At 44.0% G+C, this 17510-nt stretch overlaps 1 protein-coding gene across 1 annotated transcript in view; it reads right to left on the bottom strand.

The window, feature by feature from the left end:
• LOC111975767 (glypican-1-like) overlaps positions 1-17510 on the bottom strand; it is a 61269-nt gene that overhangs the window by 22102 nt on the left and 21657 nt on the right. Inside the window, 1 exon segment of the mRNA XM_024004339.3 lies at positions 3020-3178. Within this exon segment, the coding sequence (XP_023860107.1) occupies positions 3020-3178 (159 nt within the window).

The raw sequence follows: 17510 nt of genomic DNA, 5'->3' as shown, positions 1-17510 counted from the left end.
TTCTGCAAACCTCTCTCCTCTCCTCTCTCTCTCTCTCTCTCTCCTCTCTCTCTCTCTCTCCTCTCTCTCTCTCTCTCTCTCTCTCTCTCTCTCTCTCTCTCTCTCTCTCTCTCTCTCTCTCTGCTATGCTTTATCTTGGCCAGGTCGCAGTTGCAAATGAGAACTTGTTCTCAACTAGCCTACCTGGTTAAATAAAGGTGAAATAAAAATAAAAATAAAAAATAAAATAAAAAAAATCTAGCCAGCTATCTTGTAGTAACTTGTAGTAATCGTGGTAGTAATCATAGTCGAATATCGACCAGGCACAAAGGGCACGTTCCCAGGGGCCCTGACTTCCAGGGGGCACCCATTGATTTTGTTTGTCACTCTTACTCAGATATCATATTAACTTGGCATAAATTTGCTTGAAAACGGCTAAAGTGTCTCTCCACCCCATGGCATAATATGTAGAATAGCAGCAAACTTGTTTTAAAACTGCAACATTTTCTCTGAGCCCCATGACAAAATGTGTAGAATTGCAGGAAATTTACTCAAAAAATGTTTCCTCTCCACCTTCAAAAGGGAGGCCACTAAAATGTTTTGCCCGCAAGGTTTTGCTTGAGGCCCCCAAAAGACTAGGGCCCTGATTGTGACATACAAGGAGGAGTGCTCTAGCTTTCCTGACAAATGAGCTATAGACACTGTTAGAACCTGTGAATTTATCTGTAGAACTGTAGAGCACTTTTTCAGCTGCAGTTCAGTTCACAGCACTGTGCGGGTACACTCTTAGAAAAAAGTGTTCCAAAAGGGTTATTCGGCTGTCCCCATAGGAGAACCCTTTTTGGTTCCAGGTAGAACCCTTTTAGGTTTAATGTAGAACCCTCTGTGGAAAGGGTTCTACATGGAAACCAAAGGGGTTCTACCCGGAACCAAAAAAGGGTTCTACCCGGAACAAAAAAGGGTTCTACCTGGAAGCAAAAAGGGTTCTTCGGCTGTCCCCATAGGAAAACCCTTTGAAGAACCCTTCTTGGTTCCAGGTAGAACTCTTTTGGTTCCCTTTAAGGTTCTAGATAGCACCTTTTTTCAAAGAGTGTATAGTGAGAGGAGAAGAGAAAAACAAAACAACAAAATCAACAAGGGACAATGTCATTGCCCCATATACCTCCTTATTGAGCCTTGCAATAAAGCGGCATATGTTGAGAGTTACAGTGTCAGTGGGAAATGTAATACATCTCTGTATCCTCCCATTCTGCTGACACACTGACTGGGCTGCTGCTGCTGCCTGCTGCTGGAGCTGACCCCTATAGAAAGAGGGTTAAGATGGGCAGACTGCCTCTGACTCTCCCTCTAATCTGAGGTTTGCATGCTGGAGGAGAGGGGAGGGCCAGGGTGGGGCCTGGGAGTGCTGCTGCTGCTGTGGAGATGCAGTAAAAACCTGCATTTATTTGAGCGAGTCCAGGGCCCACGCCCGACAACCCTGAACACAACCAGATGGCCATGTAGCTCTTACCGTCACTGCTCTCCGCGTCCTTCTGTTCCTTCTGTTTCTACTGCTCCTACTGCTACTACTCCTGTCCTCTACTGCTGATCCGACACAGCTGCAGTCATATCAAATGGGCTTGAAACATCCCCTGCACACTTCAATTTCCTCCTCTCTCTATCGCTGCTTCATGTAGCTATAGCTCTCCTGCTCATTCCTCTTTGATGCGTTGCTTCCTCCTCATCAACATCTGACTTTCCGCTGTCTCTGTGGTTGTAACCTCCTGATGTTGAGGGGATGAAAAGGGGTTGTGGGTTTTGGGGTGAGGGAGCTGTACTGTATGCAGCTGGACTAGCTCTATACTGTTCTGCCAGCCCAGCCCCTGTGTGTGTGATAGTGTCCGTGTTGTTGTGTGGCCCAAACCTTCCTCCTGTTGCTAGGCTAACTCTGCCACATCAGTCACACGTATTTCATCTCGCTGCGTAAATCAGAGCAGCCCAGCAGTCCAGAAAGTGCAGAAAGCAGGAGAAAAAGGAACTGGAACTCCCCATCTGACAAACACTGCCTGACTCATACCACCATACCCTCTCCTCTTTCCTTCTTTTTTAAATTCTTTCAAATGTCCATTAGCATTGCCAGCATCTCAGCCTGTGGCAGTGGATAGGAGGAGGAGAGATAGAGGGAGGGCTCCCTGCTCCCCCCATCCCCACCAACCTGTCAGACGGTGTCTGCTAGGTTCCATGACTCATTACCACAGCCAATCATAACTCTGTCTCCCAGCGGCCCGCCTTCCCCTCTCCTGTCTGTGTCTACCTGTCTCTGTCTCTACCACTCTGATGACAGCTAGGGCCCATCAAGACAGGAAATATGACTGCATGCCATCATCCCCACATCCTGTTTTAATCTTATGTTAATCAGATAGATGGATGGATGTCCAGATTACTTTGTGGGAGATTTATTTTCCCGAGCAAACAGCCGTGTTTCAGGCGTCATCAGCTGCTGTCATATGGGTACGGTATCCTCCGGCTCCATAGTGCTACTGTAGCTGGAGCCTCAGGACTRTATTGATTAATTTATATAAATAGAGTTTATTAGTGATGGGTCAAAGATTGCAGTAATGTCTTCAAAATTCGCAGAACAAGTCAAGGACACTATCAAGGTCATCCAGTTGATGAAAAGATTGCACGCAACTACAGACTTGAGGCTGGTGTCAAGACATGCAGCGCTTAAGAAATGTCAGGAAGTATCAGCATTTTGACACAAATACACAATTCCCAATGTCTAGTGTTATTATCCTAATGTCTAGTGACCTCCTTTCCCCTTCAGGWTGACAGCTCAGCGTGTCTTTCTGACGTGTGGACATTTATTTGGTTTGTTTATTTATCTGAGACCACGTCAACACTTGCCCTATCCTCTCGTTAAACAACTGAATCACAGACAGAGTAGATGCCCATGTTCATTTTATGAGGGTTTGTGTGTTTTGTGTGTGTAAGTGCATGCGTGCATCTGTGCGTGTATTGTCAGTATAGAGGARAGTATGAGTTCTCTGTGGCTACTCACTGTCGAAGCTCCTGTACTGTGTGTTGAGGGAGGCCTGTAGCGAGCGTCCTGCCTCTCTGACCAGCCCCTCAAACTCCCTGCGACTCAGGTTGGACAGGGTTTCCTCCATGGCACTGGTACAGCAGGTGTACCCCTGGGGACAGATCCGCAGGTGCTCACCTAGGGACAAGACAGAGGAGAGGACATGTTTAGGGTTTTATCCACTTAATACTAAAGAGTAGATTTTAAAGAGGCTCTAAGAGCGTTAGGCCAGTAACCCGAAAGGTTGCTGGTTTGAATCCCTGAGCCGACTAGGTGAAAAATCTGCCGATGTGCCCTTGCGCAAGGCACTTCACCCTAATTGCTCCTGTAAGTCACTGGATAAGAGCGTCTGCTAAATGACTAACATGTAAAACAAACTATCTTTCCACACATTTAACATCTGGAGTAACTTACAGTAGTGAATGCATACTGTACATTTTCATGCTAGTCCCTGGTGGGAATCAAACCCACAACCCTGGCATTGCAAGTGCCATGCTCTACCAACTGAGCCACAGRGGATTACTTCTTGAATGGCAGAAGAAGATTATTTGTCCAAAAATCGAATAAGTAATCTACTAAGGCTCTGGTAAGATTTTATATGTTTTTTCTTATATGTCCGTGGTGTATTTGTATATGTGTTGACTTATAAGCCTTATATGACATACACAATTGAATACACGATTGTGGTGCATTTCCTACAAAGATATGGTATGACATATTTGAGACAAAATTCATGAATTATTTGAGCCATCTATGAATATTATAGGAAAAGTGTATGTTCTGAGAATGTAACCTCTACAAAATAAATGSTTTCCTTATASGTTTCACGTTTTTTATAAGTCAATATGTAAAAAAACATGACAATTACTATAATAAAAATACAAAATTTGTATATACATTTTAATTTATGAGTTTCCATGTTTAAGGCTGGGAAGCACCTCTGGACAGCTGGACAGCTGATTTACCTACAACTACACTTTTGGTCTCCTATCCAGTGTCTTAGCCAAGCCAAGCCCTGTTTAGCTTTGGTATTTGTCACAGACTAATACCAATGTGCTATCGTGAGACTGATTGTTAAGAAATGTCTACTTAACAACKAAATATATTCACTGCTGCTATCAGTCATTCCTCATTCTCCCCCTCTCCCTCTCCTCCTCGTGTCATCCTCTTCTCGCCCCCTCCTCTTCCCCTCCTGCTATTCTCCTCCCCCTCTCCTCCTGTCCTCCATCTCCTGGCCTCTTCTCCCCCCTCTCTCCTCATCCTCTCCTCCTCTCCTCTCCTCCTCCTTCTCCCTACTCCTCCTCCTCCCCCTCGGCTTTCCCCTTCCTCCTGCTATTCTCCTCCCTCCTCCTGTCCTCCCCCCTCTGTCCTCTTCTCTCCTTATCCCCTTGTCCTCCTCTCCTCTACCTCTTTCCTCCTCCTTCTCCCCCTCCACCCTTCTCCGCCTCTTCTCTCCTCCTCCTGTCCTCCTCTCTCCTCATCCTCTCTCCCTTCTCCCCCCGCCGCTCATCTCATCTCTCCTCACCCTCCGCATCTTCGCCGCTTCCTCCTCCTGCTCCTCCTCATGGCAGACTTTGCTTCTTTTTTCAATAAGTGTCACATTGCATGTATCAATGACATCAGACAGTAGTAAGCAAGTGCTTTGAAACATGCATGTCCCATGTGCCTTAGAAGGCTTAGCTTACATGTCTCTTGTATGTTTTTTTTATATAATACATACAATATTTCTGTTATGTCTAAATGTTAACCACCAATATAAGTCAGATATTACAAGAATCTTCTATGAAGTGCATTTGCTTCCATATGTATTACTGACAAGTTCCAGGCAGAACAAAAAACAATCTTGTTAAATTCTTCTAACACACACACACACACACACACACACACACACACACACACACACACACAAACAAAGAGCGAAAGAGCCAGACAGCTTAGAGTGCAGTCTGCAGCCCCAGTCCCCGAGCAGGCGGGGGTGAGCCTGAGGAGGGGGTTAGGCGTAGAGGGGATGAGGGTGAGTGGTCTGCCCCCCAGCCCTCTCTGCCACTTCACAAACGGGTTTCCTGCTAAAGCCCTGCCTCTGCCTGGCCCTGGCTGTCTGCCCCGGGAACTGGAGCGAGAGATGCTATCACATCCATGCATCTTTTATGAATCCTGACTACAGCAGGAGGGAAAAGTGCAGAGAAATCTCTATTCACTTATTTATTTCCTCACTTCTTTTATCTTAAAATTCTAGAGAAGGGAAATAGGATCTGTGTGCCAAGAAGCTCACTAGTTGTGTGCCAGGAAGCTCACTAGTTGTGTGGTAGTCAAGCAGTAGTCTGTCTGTTTTCCTGTAGTCTTTTGCACAGCATGTGGCACTGGCATGAGGAGTATTTGCAATCCTTCATATCGAATCAAACAACTTTGAGAGGAGATAAAAAAAGGGATGATTGAGCCTGATCGTGATCACGCTGTGTAAAGAGATGAGAGCAGAACTTTGTTAACTTGACAGACATTTTTACTGTGCATTCTCCTATCGTAAACTCCTTCCTCGTGCCTCTCTCTCATGTGTCAGTGTTAAAATCTCTTCACTTTGAAACAGCGCATAGCTTCTGAAGCGAGACTTCAAACAGGTTGTACTGAGGTGATTTGATATGCAGCGCAAAGTGTGAACCAGTAAAAACACAATGGAGGGATTCCAGTAGAAATCATATTGTATGTCTCTGGTAGGCCTAGCGTCTTGCAGAGAAGAAAAGGCTTAAATCCCATTAAACATCTAATCTCCTGGCCAGCTCGTGAGCGCTCGTCCATTTTAGTCAGCGAGCAGGGGACAGGCGTGTGGCCTGCATTTCAATGACTGCTGACAGCGAACAAGGAGAGACAAGACTGATAAATCAGATTTGTCGTGTGCACACACATTCATACAAGCCAGGGACACAGGGACACACAAGCCTGAGCACCCAGACACACCTCCCTAATCCATAGACATGCAAAGACAGACACACAGAATAACAACTAGCAAGTCATCATCAGTATGCAGATAGGATCACATCTTTCATTGGACCAGTAAGACAGCAAGGTTCCTGAGACCTATGCCTACATTATGTAGATCCCTTACAATGCTATATATGTAACCTTTGGCACTCCATATAGAGAAGCTCTAGGCCTATCTATGTATTATCTGTGATGGGTATGATTGAAAATGGGTATGTAGTTCCTGGCTATAGTGGCTAGTGGGCTATATCCTGTTTGCTGCTCAGTGTTCGACAGACAGACAGAACAGGTCTGGCTCTGGCTGGCTATGTGAGGGAGCAGGTGCGGGGAGAGAGTCCAGCCCACTTACAGCATTTATTCAAGAGACAGATTACTGCTGAGGGAGATGAGGGGTGGCCAACCTTGCCCCCTGTGTCACATTAATCGAATCAAAGCCCATTCATAGCCAATTAGAGCTCTGCCAACCACAGTCAAAGGCACAACATACACATAATACAGGCTAATACAATCTGCAAGACTTCCACAGAAAATGTATCAAATCAAATCAARCTAAAATCAAATCAAATTTTATTTGTCACATACACATGGTTAGCAGATGTTAATGCGAGTGTAGCAAAATTCTTGTGCTTCTAGTTCTGACAATGCAATAATAACCAACGAGTAATCTAACCTAACAATTTCATAACAACTACCTTATACACACAAGTGTAAAGGAATGAAGAATAYGTACAGTGGGGAGAACAAGTATTTGATACACTGCTGATTTTGCAGGTTTTCCTACTTACAAAGCATTTAGAGGTTTGTAATTTTTATCATAGGTACACTTCAACTGTGAGAGACGGAATCTAAAAAAAATCCAGAAAATCACATTGTATGATTTTTAAGTAATTAATTTGCATTTTATTGCATGACATAAGTATTTGATACATCAGAAAAGCAGAACTTCATATTTGGTACAGAAACCTTTGTTTGCAATTACAGAGATCATACGTTTCCTGTAGTTCTTGACCAGGTTTGCAGGGATTTTGCAGGGATTTTGGCCCACCTCCTCCATACAGACCTTCTCCAGATCCGTCAGGTTTCGGGGCTGTCGCTGGCAATACGGAGGACTTCAGCACCCTCCAAAGATTTTCTATTGGGTTCAGGTCTGGAGACTGGCTAGGCCACTCCGGAACCTTGAGATGCTCTCTTACAGAGCCACTCCTTAGTTGCCCTGGCTGTGTGGTTTCGGGTCGTTGTCATTGCTGGAAGACCCAGCCACAACCCATCTTCAATGCTCTTACTGAGGGAAGGAGGTTGTTGGCCAGAATCTCGCGATACATGGCCCCATCCATCCTCCCTCAATACGGTGCAGTCGTCCTGTACCCCTTTGCAGAAAAGCATCTCCAAAAATGATGTTCCACCTCCATGCTTCACGGTTGGGATGGTGTTCTTGGGGTTGTACTCATCCTTCTTCCTCCAAACACGGCGAGTGGAGTTTAGACCAAAAAGCTCTATTTTTGTCTCATCAGACCACATGACCTTCTCCCATTCCTCCTCTGGTATCATCCAGATGGTCATTGGCAAACTTCAGACGGGCCTGGACATGCGCTGGCTTGAGCAGGGGGACCTTGCGTGCGCTGCAGGATTTTAATCCATGACGACGTAGTGTGTTACTAATGGTTTTCTTTGAGACTGTGGTCCCAGCTCTCTTCAGGTCATTGACCAGGTCCTGCCGTGTAGTTCTGGGCTGATCCCTCACCTTCCTCATGATCATTGATGCCCCACGAGGTGAGATCTTGCATGGAGCCCCAGACCGAGGGTGATTGACCGTCATCTTCAACTTCTTCCATTTTCTAATAATTGCGCCAACAGTTGTTGCCTTCTCACCAAGCTGCTTGCCTATTGTCCTGTAGCCCATCCCAGCCTTGTGCAGGTCTACAATTTTATCCCTGATGTCCTTAACCAGCTTTCTGGTCTTGGCCATTGTGAGAGGGTTGGAGTCTGTTTGATTGAGTGTGTGGGCAGGTGTTCTTTATACAGGTAACGAGTTCAACAGGTTGCAGTTAAAACTTCTTCTTAATAGGGGCGCTGTTTTCACTTTGGGAAAAAATCGTGCCCAAATTAAACGCCTCCGTACTCTGTTCTAGATCATACAATATGCTTATTATTACTATTGGATAGAAAAACACTCTGTTTGAATTATATCTGTGAGTAAAACAGAACTCATTTGCACAAACTTCCAAAAGAAGGAAAATTCTGAGAAATGGGCTCTGTGTCAGGGCCTGCCTATTCAACTGGCTTTATTTATGGATCTGTATGCACTTCATACGCCTACCACTAGATGTCAACAGGCAGTAGAATGTTGAATGGGTGGTCTAGCTTGATCTGAGACCGAATGAGAGCTTTTGGAGTGACAGGGCCGCTCTTTTGTCAGTATTGAACTGCGCACCAGGGAACCTACATTGTCTTCTGAAATGCGTTACGTATACACGACGAAATGCTCCGCTCTGATTTTTATTGGATACAATGAGAAAAAAACACCTAAAGTAGGATTTTTCAACCGAGTTTGACCAGTTTATTCAACGTTTATTGGGAATTTGGGATTTTTTTCGGTTTCAGTGCGCAAAGATTCTTGGACATGTGCCCTCCAATGGCGTAGCCAAAGTGGCTAAATCGACAATAGAAGAATGGACATTTAAAACCAAAACAAGCGAAATTATTCCGGAACCTAGGGACTCCTGTGCACAACATTCTGATGGAGATCTAAGTAAGAGAATTATTTATGATGTTATTTCGTATTTTTGTGGAATATGTTGGTCCAACAAGGGCGGAGAATAGACGTGAGCGCTGTCTCACAATATTGCATGCTGTATGTTACTAAAGTAATTTTTTTAAATCTAACACAGCGGTTGCATTAAGAACCAGTGTATCTTTCATTTTCTGCACACATGTATTTTTAGTAAAGTTTATGATGAGTTCTTTGGTTAGATTACGTGACTGTCCAAAATATCTCCGGACAATTTGGTGATCATGGCTACTTATTCACAATGTAAAACCAGGATTTGTACCTCTAAATATGCACATTTTCGAACAAAACATAAATGTATTGTATAAACATGTGTGTTATAAGACTGTCATCTGATGAAGTTGTCCAAAGGTTAGTGATTAATTTTATCTCTATTTCTGGGTTTTGTGAAAGCTATGTTGGCGGTGAATAAATGGAGTTGTGTGTTTGGCTATTGTGGTGAGCTAATATAAATTATATTGTGTTTTCGCTGTAAAACACTTAAAAAATCGGAAATATTGGCTGGATTCACAAGATGTTTATCTTTCATTTTCTGTACACCATGTATTTTTCATAAATGTTTTATGATGAGTATTTATGTATTTCACGTTGCTCTCTGTAATTATTCTGGCTGTTTTGGTGCTATTTGTGATGGTGGCTGCAATGTAAAACTACGATTTATACCTCAAATATGCACATTCGAACAAAACATAAATCTATTGATATACATGATGTTATAAGACTGTCATCTGATGAAGTTGTTCAAGGTTAGTGATTAATTTTTCTCTATTTGTGGGTTTGTGAAAGCTACCTTTGCGGTGGAACATGGTGAAAACATGGCGTTGTGTGTTTGGCTATTGTGGTGAGCTAATATAAATATATATTGTGTTTTCGCTGTAAAACATTTAAAAAAATCGGAAATGATGGCTGGATCACAAGATGTTTATCTTTCATTTGTGTATTGGACTTGTGATTTCATGAAATATATTATATGATATCCCTTCGCGTTAGGCTAGGCTATGCTAGTCAGCTTTTGATGAGGAGGATCCCGGATCCGGGAGGGTGACTCGTTAGAGGTTAATACAGGTAATGAGTGGAGAACAGGAGGGCTTCTTAAAGAAAAACTAACAGGTCTGTGAGAGACGGAATTCTTACTGGTTGGTAGGTGATCAAATACTTATGTCATGCAATAAAATGCAAATTAATTACTTAAAAATCATACAATGTTTTCTGGATTTTTGTTTTAGATAACAGTCTGATGTCCTTGAGATAGAAGCTGTTTTTCAGTCTCTCGGTCCCACTTTGATGCACCGTGTACTGACCTCGCCTTCTGGATGATATTGGGGTGAACAGACAATGGCTCGTGTGGTTGTTGTCCTTGATGATCTTTATGGCCTTCCGTGACATCGGGTGGTGTAGGTGTCCTGGAGGGCAGGTAGTTTGCCCCCGTGATGCGTTGTGCAGACCTCACTACCCTCTGGAGAGCCTTACGGTTGTGGCGGAGCAGTTGCCGTACCAGGCGGTGATACAGCCCAACAGGATGCTCTCGATTGTGCATCTGTAAAAGTTTTTGAGTGCTTTTGGTGACAAGCCGAATTCCTTCAGGCCTCCTGAGGTTGAAGAGGCGCTGCTGCGCCTTCTTCACAACGCTGTCTGTGTGGGTGGACCAATTCAGTTTGTCCGTGATGTGTACGCCGAAGAACTTAAAACKTACTACCCTCTCCACTACTGTCCCGTCGATGTGGATAGGGGGGTGCTCCCTCTGCTGTTTCCTGAAGTCCACGATCATCTCCTTTGTTTTGTTGACGTTGAGTGTGAGGTTATTTTCCTGACACCACACTCYGAGGGCCCTCACCWCCTCCCTGTAGCTAGCAAATCTAGATTGGACAGCCATTGAAAGATAATGTTGACTTTGACTATTTGTCCATGAACCTGCACTCTCCATCCCATATCACATCTATCTCTAATGGCTGTCATTTCTGCAATCAGAAATGAATGTCTGGACAGATGCTTGTGGCCAGCCTACAAATGTCTGTTGGTGACAAACTACCTAAATGGAACCATGCAAAAGAGATTGAAAAGAAAGCCATGTCAGATGCTTGGAAGGAGAAATAAAAGGCTTGAAAAGACTTTCAGAATGTCTAACCTTAACTAACTGGAAACTTTGGTTAGAAGAGGCAAAAAAATCCAACTGGAGCATTTGCCGTTCCACTTTAATATATTTAATTATGTTTGGATTAACCACTGATYTGTGGATGGAGGAAACACATTTCCACCACAGGTAGAGTGTCACGACTTCCGGTCGACGTCACCAGCCTTCTAGCCATCGCCGCTCCATCTTGTTCCCCGCACACCTGGTTTACATTCCCTAATCACACTGCATATATATATTCCTCTGTTCCCACCATGTCTTTGTGTGGAATTGTTTTGTTTTGTGTTTGTTGTATCACGGCAGTCTTGTTTTTCACCCTGGGCATCGCCTGTACCCTATTTGGGGAATTATTGGTTAACCTTATTGTTATATTAWTGACGGTATTTTGCGCTTGTCACTTTTGCCGGTTGGCTTGAGTTGTAGCTGTTTGCGCCCGTCTGTTTGTTGCTCWTGGCTAATCACCTATTCTCTGCTCTCCTGCACTTGACTCGAATGACCAGCAGCGAAAACCCTGACACAGAGATGTTTGTTGTCACTAGACTGTGAAGTATGTTTACTACAGCAAAGGGGCTTAACAATGTTTCCAACGTTGATTCGTAATGGAAACTGGGTATCCTGCTGGAGCTATAAAGTTAATTCACTTACAGTGACAAACAAATCAACTGCAGCCCATTCAGTGGATCACAGTCCCATATAGGCAGTTTGTTCCATACTGTTACAGTACATAATGACAATGAACACAAGGATATAGGTTTCTCTGCACCCTATCATACTGTAACAGGGATAATGAATGATGTTCAGTCACTCTGCATCTGTCTCTACCAGACTGCTCCTTCTCTCTCTCCATCCACAGACACTACCAATGTGTTCAAGTTGACCTATTCTTTCTCTGTTGTMCCCCATCTTTCTTTCTCTCTATTGCTCTGTGTGCACCATAGTGGAAAATGATCCAGTTTACAATCATACACTACTTTACATCATGAACATTATTCACAACTGTATTGGAAATCAATCTGAGAATAGCAGATCTAGGCCCATAACCACCGGTACATGCAGCTCATTCTACAGCCCACACATATACATTAGATTGGCTCTAAAACAGCATTAATGATTCCATTTAAACCACTGCATTTTCCTAGTTAAATAAAGGTTACATTAAAAAAWAWATACAATAAAAATCCATCTGATGTGACTCATCTCATAGATCATTTCAATGAGATTGTTGAGCATGTATCTGGGATGTGGGCCACTGTTTTAAGATGGTAGCCCCTCTTTTGCCTTCCTCCCCACATCTCCACTCACCAGACACACCGTCATTCCCATTACTCCCTGCCTGCAGTTTCATCTGGAAAGGACATGAGTCATTTCTAAATGCTGCATCATTTTACGGGCACCTTGGCTCTGTAAGGGGCCATTCAGTGACGGTGTGTCCATTTTGGAAAGTGTAGATAAAAAAACATGAGCTGGCGCACACCCAGAATAATAGTTTGTGTGGAGGTGCTGACTAACGGCAAATAAACTACAAACTATCAAAATAAAGAAAGTCGCACACTCCACGTATAATCTCCCAGCAATTTAATGGGTTTTTACCAACGTTTCAGCATCACTGTGCCTTCCTCAGACMCTGGCAGACCCTGAGGGAGGCACAGTGATGCCGAAAYGTTGGTAAATACCCATTAAATTGCTGGGAGATTATACGTGGAGTGTGCGACTTTCTTTATTTTGATAGTTTACATTTTGGAAAGTGTGACATCACCGCCGGGGCGCAGTGTGGGGAGTGACACTGCTCCTCAGCCAGGTGTTGACAGGTTAGACACCGGGGCCGACTCAGTGAAAGGTCGCCAGACGCGCCCGGTGCACTAATGCCAGCCGTCTGTATTCAGAGAAAGGCTGAGCCGTCACCTGATATTAGACACCTACTCCATCTCCTTTCTCAGCCATGTGCATAGAGACACACAGACTCGTGCGCACAATGATACTGTACACAGACACAGAACAGACACACACAAGGGAGGTTTACACATAGCCTGCAGGCCACCACCCAAGGGTATTGTAGGATAGAGAATGCAAAGCAACTGGTAAGGAATTATTTATACGCTACATTTATACACTACAGCACAGAGGAAGAGAGCACATACTCACTAATCTAGTTTGTCATGGTAACTAAGGATCTATGGACGTTATTATCAGGCAGATATTGGGAGTGTTGAATAGGAGCTTGAGCTTTTGATTCAGGGCATGATGAACATACACTCTTAGAAAAAAGGTGCTACTGTATCTACATAGCCACAGGGTGAKGAGGGTGATGCAGCACCCCCTAAAATAATGGTTAAAATTTATTTGGTAAAAATAATTGCACCACCCCTGACACCAAACTACTTCCCACAAAGAGTTCTACATGGAATCCAAATGGGTTCTACCTGGAACCAAAAAGGGTTCTACCTGGAACCAAAAAGGGTTCTACCTGAAACCAAAAAGGGTTCTCCTACGGGGACAGCCGAAGGACCCTTTTGGGACCCTTTTTTCTAAGAGTGTAGATTGAGAGCAACAATACCCTATACAACCATCAACTCTTTCCCACCCTCTCCTGAAAACYGCGCACGCGCGCACACACACCCTGTCGTGCCAGTTGATCATGACTGAATTGCTGTGCATCTTAAGCAGAGCACTGCGTCTCTTCTGGCCCACCTGGCATAATCCCACTACAGCCATCCCATGCTTTAATCTCATAAATGGTCGCATGCATCTACTGGGACGCTGGCAGGGGAACATCTATGCATCCCTGCCTGCCTGCTTGCTTTTGGTCCCTGACAGCTCTCAGACCTGGCTGAAGAGAGTCCTGATGCAGCACAAAGTGGAGACTGTGTGATCTGAAGCCCATGTGTGACAAATCTGATGTCAACAACGCCACAATGTTGAGACAGAGAGGAGAGTTAATTTACACTGACAACGAAATAAGGGATGACATTGAGATAATATTTGTCTGAGATTAAATATGTAAAGTGCCTGATATGGTGTAAGAATCATTTGCTAATTTGTAGAATTAAACATTGGTAGTCTCTGTTACAAGCTTCTCAGAAATGACATTAAAGTGCATCACCTGGCCAATAATTTCTGCAGGGGGAAAAATGTAATCAGTTGAGCAACCGTCACTAGTAGTCAGACAGCCTATTTGAGTGCTTAATCCCTCTCTGGTCAACTATTCATGAAAAATGTATTTAGTTATGGCCCGGATTTTGCATGTTGAAGTGGGCCATTACACTATTACTACCAGTCTGCAGTGACTGACAATGAGGATTTGGGATCATCTGAAAATGCAAATGTATTTTCCTCGGATTCCTCAATGATCTATTTTCAATGTTCTTTATACATAAATTATTCAACATCTTAGCCAATTTGAATATATACAGGTTTATGCTGTGTCTATCTATCCTATATCTCCATCTGAAATCAATCATCTCTATAGCCTTGCATATGGGGCATCTAGGCTTTTTCATTACACTTCAATGTGTCAGACACTTGGYTGGTAAACCAAACTATTCTTCATGGTTACCAAATTAAATCTGTCCTGTTTTGCCATGCCTTTCTCGAACATACAAGTTAATAATTATTATAGTTAGACAGAGTACACAAAACAGTAGCCTAAAAATCAGACATATGTACCATGACACACACACACACCACGGAACAGATACAGATCTCAGGGCCTCCATAAAGTAGGTAACTAAAAGAGAGATATGTGCCTGCCCATGACCTTTGACCCTGTTCTCTCCCTAAGCCCTTGTCTGAGGAACACAAAGACAATTCCAACTGAAGTGGTTCCTCTTCTTCTCCACTTGCCTCTAGGCCACAGCATACATTTAGACTTCCCAAGGGCTAATACATATACATTTATCCAGGAGTTAACTCTGATTGGATTTGCTCCTTCAGGCGGCCACAGTGAGAGGCGAGCACTGCAGTGAGAAATACCCTAAATAAATGATAGAATGTTGAGAATAAGTAAATATAATTTGTGTCCTGCAGGCTTCTGGGTAAAACACAGCAATTTGTTGGCACTGCTGATTGCTGTCAATGCTCATCTGTATTCAGTCCTAGCCAACATTCTGCATGTTTATGCCTCCGGTGGGCGCAAACCCACCAGTCAGTGAAACACTAAATCCAAACCTTAAAAACGAAAGACTGTGGTAGAGGTCTTCAACAACAACAAGYTACACAATCCACTCTCGTGAAAAGCAAGAGCAACATAAATGATAAAATTACTCTCTCTACTGCAGCAGTCGCGATCGGATCTGTATGGTSYCTTCCAGACAAGTCAGTTAAAATTACACATACCGGACCCGCCCGGATCCAGAATTCTAAATAATGTCATGGGTCTGGGTCGGATCTGATATGATTTTCACGGGTCTCGGGTATGTGTAATTTTAACTGACTTGTCTGGAAGGGACCATACAGATCTGATCGCGACTGCTGCAGTAGAGAGAGTAATTTTATCATTTATGTTGCTCTTGCTTTTCACGAGAGTGGATTGTGTAGCTTGTTGTTGTTGGCCAATCAGAATTCATCAAAGTGGCAATAGGCTACAGTCATAGAGCCTCGGTGTGGAAAAAGTTAGGAGATAACTAATCAATGGAACAAGATGGGGACAAGATGGCGACGACAGAGGGCCGCCTCGCTTCTAGTCCTTAGGAAACTTTGCAGTACTTTGTTTTTTTATGTATTATTTCTTACATTGTTAGCCCAGAAAATCTTAAGCGTTATTACATACAGCCAGGAAGAACTATTGGATATCAGAGGGACGTCAACTTACAAGCACTACAACCAGGAATACGACTTTCCCGAAGCGGATCCTTTGTCTGAACGACCCAGGGCATTTGAACTGATCCCAGAGGCTGACCCAAAAGAGGAAGACGTAGCGGCCTTCTGGTCAGACTTTGGAGGCACGCACACCACCCACCGCTTCCGAGTATATTACTCGCTAATGTCCAGTCTTTAGATAACAAGGTAGACGAAATTAGGGCAAGGGTTGCTTTCCAGAGATACATCAGGGATTGTAACATACTCTGTTTCACGGAAACATGGCTCTCTCGGGATATACTGTCGGAGTCTGTACAGCCACCGGGATTCATTGTGCGTCACGCCGACAGAAATAAACATCTCTCCGGGAAGAAGAAGGGCAGGGGTGTATGTTTCATGATTAACGATTCATAGTGTAATTGTAAAAACATACAGGAACTCAAGTCCTTTTGTTCACCTGACCTAGAATTCCTCACAATTAAATGTAGACCGTATTATCTTCCAAGAGAATTCTTGTCGGTTATTGTCACAGCCGTGTATATCCCCCCTCAAGCCGATACCACGACAGCCCTCAAGGAACTTCACTGGACTTTATGCAAACTGGAAACCATATATCTTGAGGCTGCATTTATTGTAGCTGGGGATTTTAACAAAGCAAATTTGAGAACAAGGGTACCTAAATTCTATCAGCATATTGATTGTAGCACTCGCGCTGGCAAAACACTGGATCACTGCTACTCTAACTTCCACGATGCATGCAAGGCCCTCCCCCACCCTCCCATCAGCAAATATGACCACGACTCCATTTTGCTCCTCCCTTCCTTTAGGCAGAAACTCAAACAGGATGTACACGTGACAACAACCTGATTCGGTGAGTGAGTTTATAAGGAAGTGCATAGGAGATGTTGTACCCACTGTGACTATTAAAACCTACCCTAACCAGAAACCGTGGATAGAGGGCGGAATTTGCTCAAAACTGAAAGTGCGAACCACCACATTTAACCATGGAATGTTGACTGGGAATATGGCCGAATACAAACAGAGTAGTTATTCCCTCCACAAGGCAATCAAACAAGCAAAATGGCAGTATAGACACAAAGTGGAGTCACAATTCAATGGCTCAGACACGAGAAGTATGTGGCAGGGTCTACATAAGGCAATCACGGGCTACAAAAATAAAACTAGCCACATCACGGACACCGACGTCTTGCTTCCAGACAAACTAAACACCTTCTTTGCACGCTTTGAGGAAAATACAGTGCCACGGACGCGGCCCGCTACCAAGGACTGTGGGCTTTCCTTCTCCGTGGCCAACGTGACTAAGACATTTAAACGTGTTAACCCTCGCAAGGCTGCCTGACCAGACAGCATCCCTAGCCGCGTCCTCAGAGCATGTGCAGACCAGCTGGCGTGTTTACGGACATATTCAATCTCTCCCTATCCCAGTCTGCTGTCCCCACATGCTTCAAGATGGCCACCATTGTTCCTGTACCAAAGGAGGAAAAGGTAAATGAACTAAATGACTATCGCCCCGTAGCACTCACTTTTGTCATCATGAAGTGCTTTGAGAGACTAGTCAAGGATCATATCACCTCCACCTTACCTGTCACCCTAGACCCACCTCAATTTGTGTACCGCCCCAATAGAACCACAGATGATGCATTCGTAAGAATGTTCATTGACTACAGCTCAGCATTCAACACCATAGTACCCTCCAAGCTCATCATTAAGCTTGAGGTCCTGGGTCTCAACCCAGCCCTGTAGAATTGGGTCCTGGACTT

This window comes from Salvelinus sp. IW2-2015, linkage group LG16 (genome assembly GCF_002910315.2).
Source record: "Salvelinus sp. IW2-2015 linkage group LG16, ASM291031v2, whole genome shotgun sequence".
In the NCBI taxonomy this organism is placed as follows: Eukaryota; Metazoa; Chordata; class Actinopteri; order Salmoniformes; family Salmonidae; genus Salvelinus; species Salvelinus sp. IW2-2015.
Note: the sequence above shows the minus strand (reverse complement) of the source record. Positions and strands in the feature narration are given on the sequence as shown.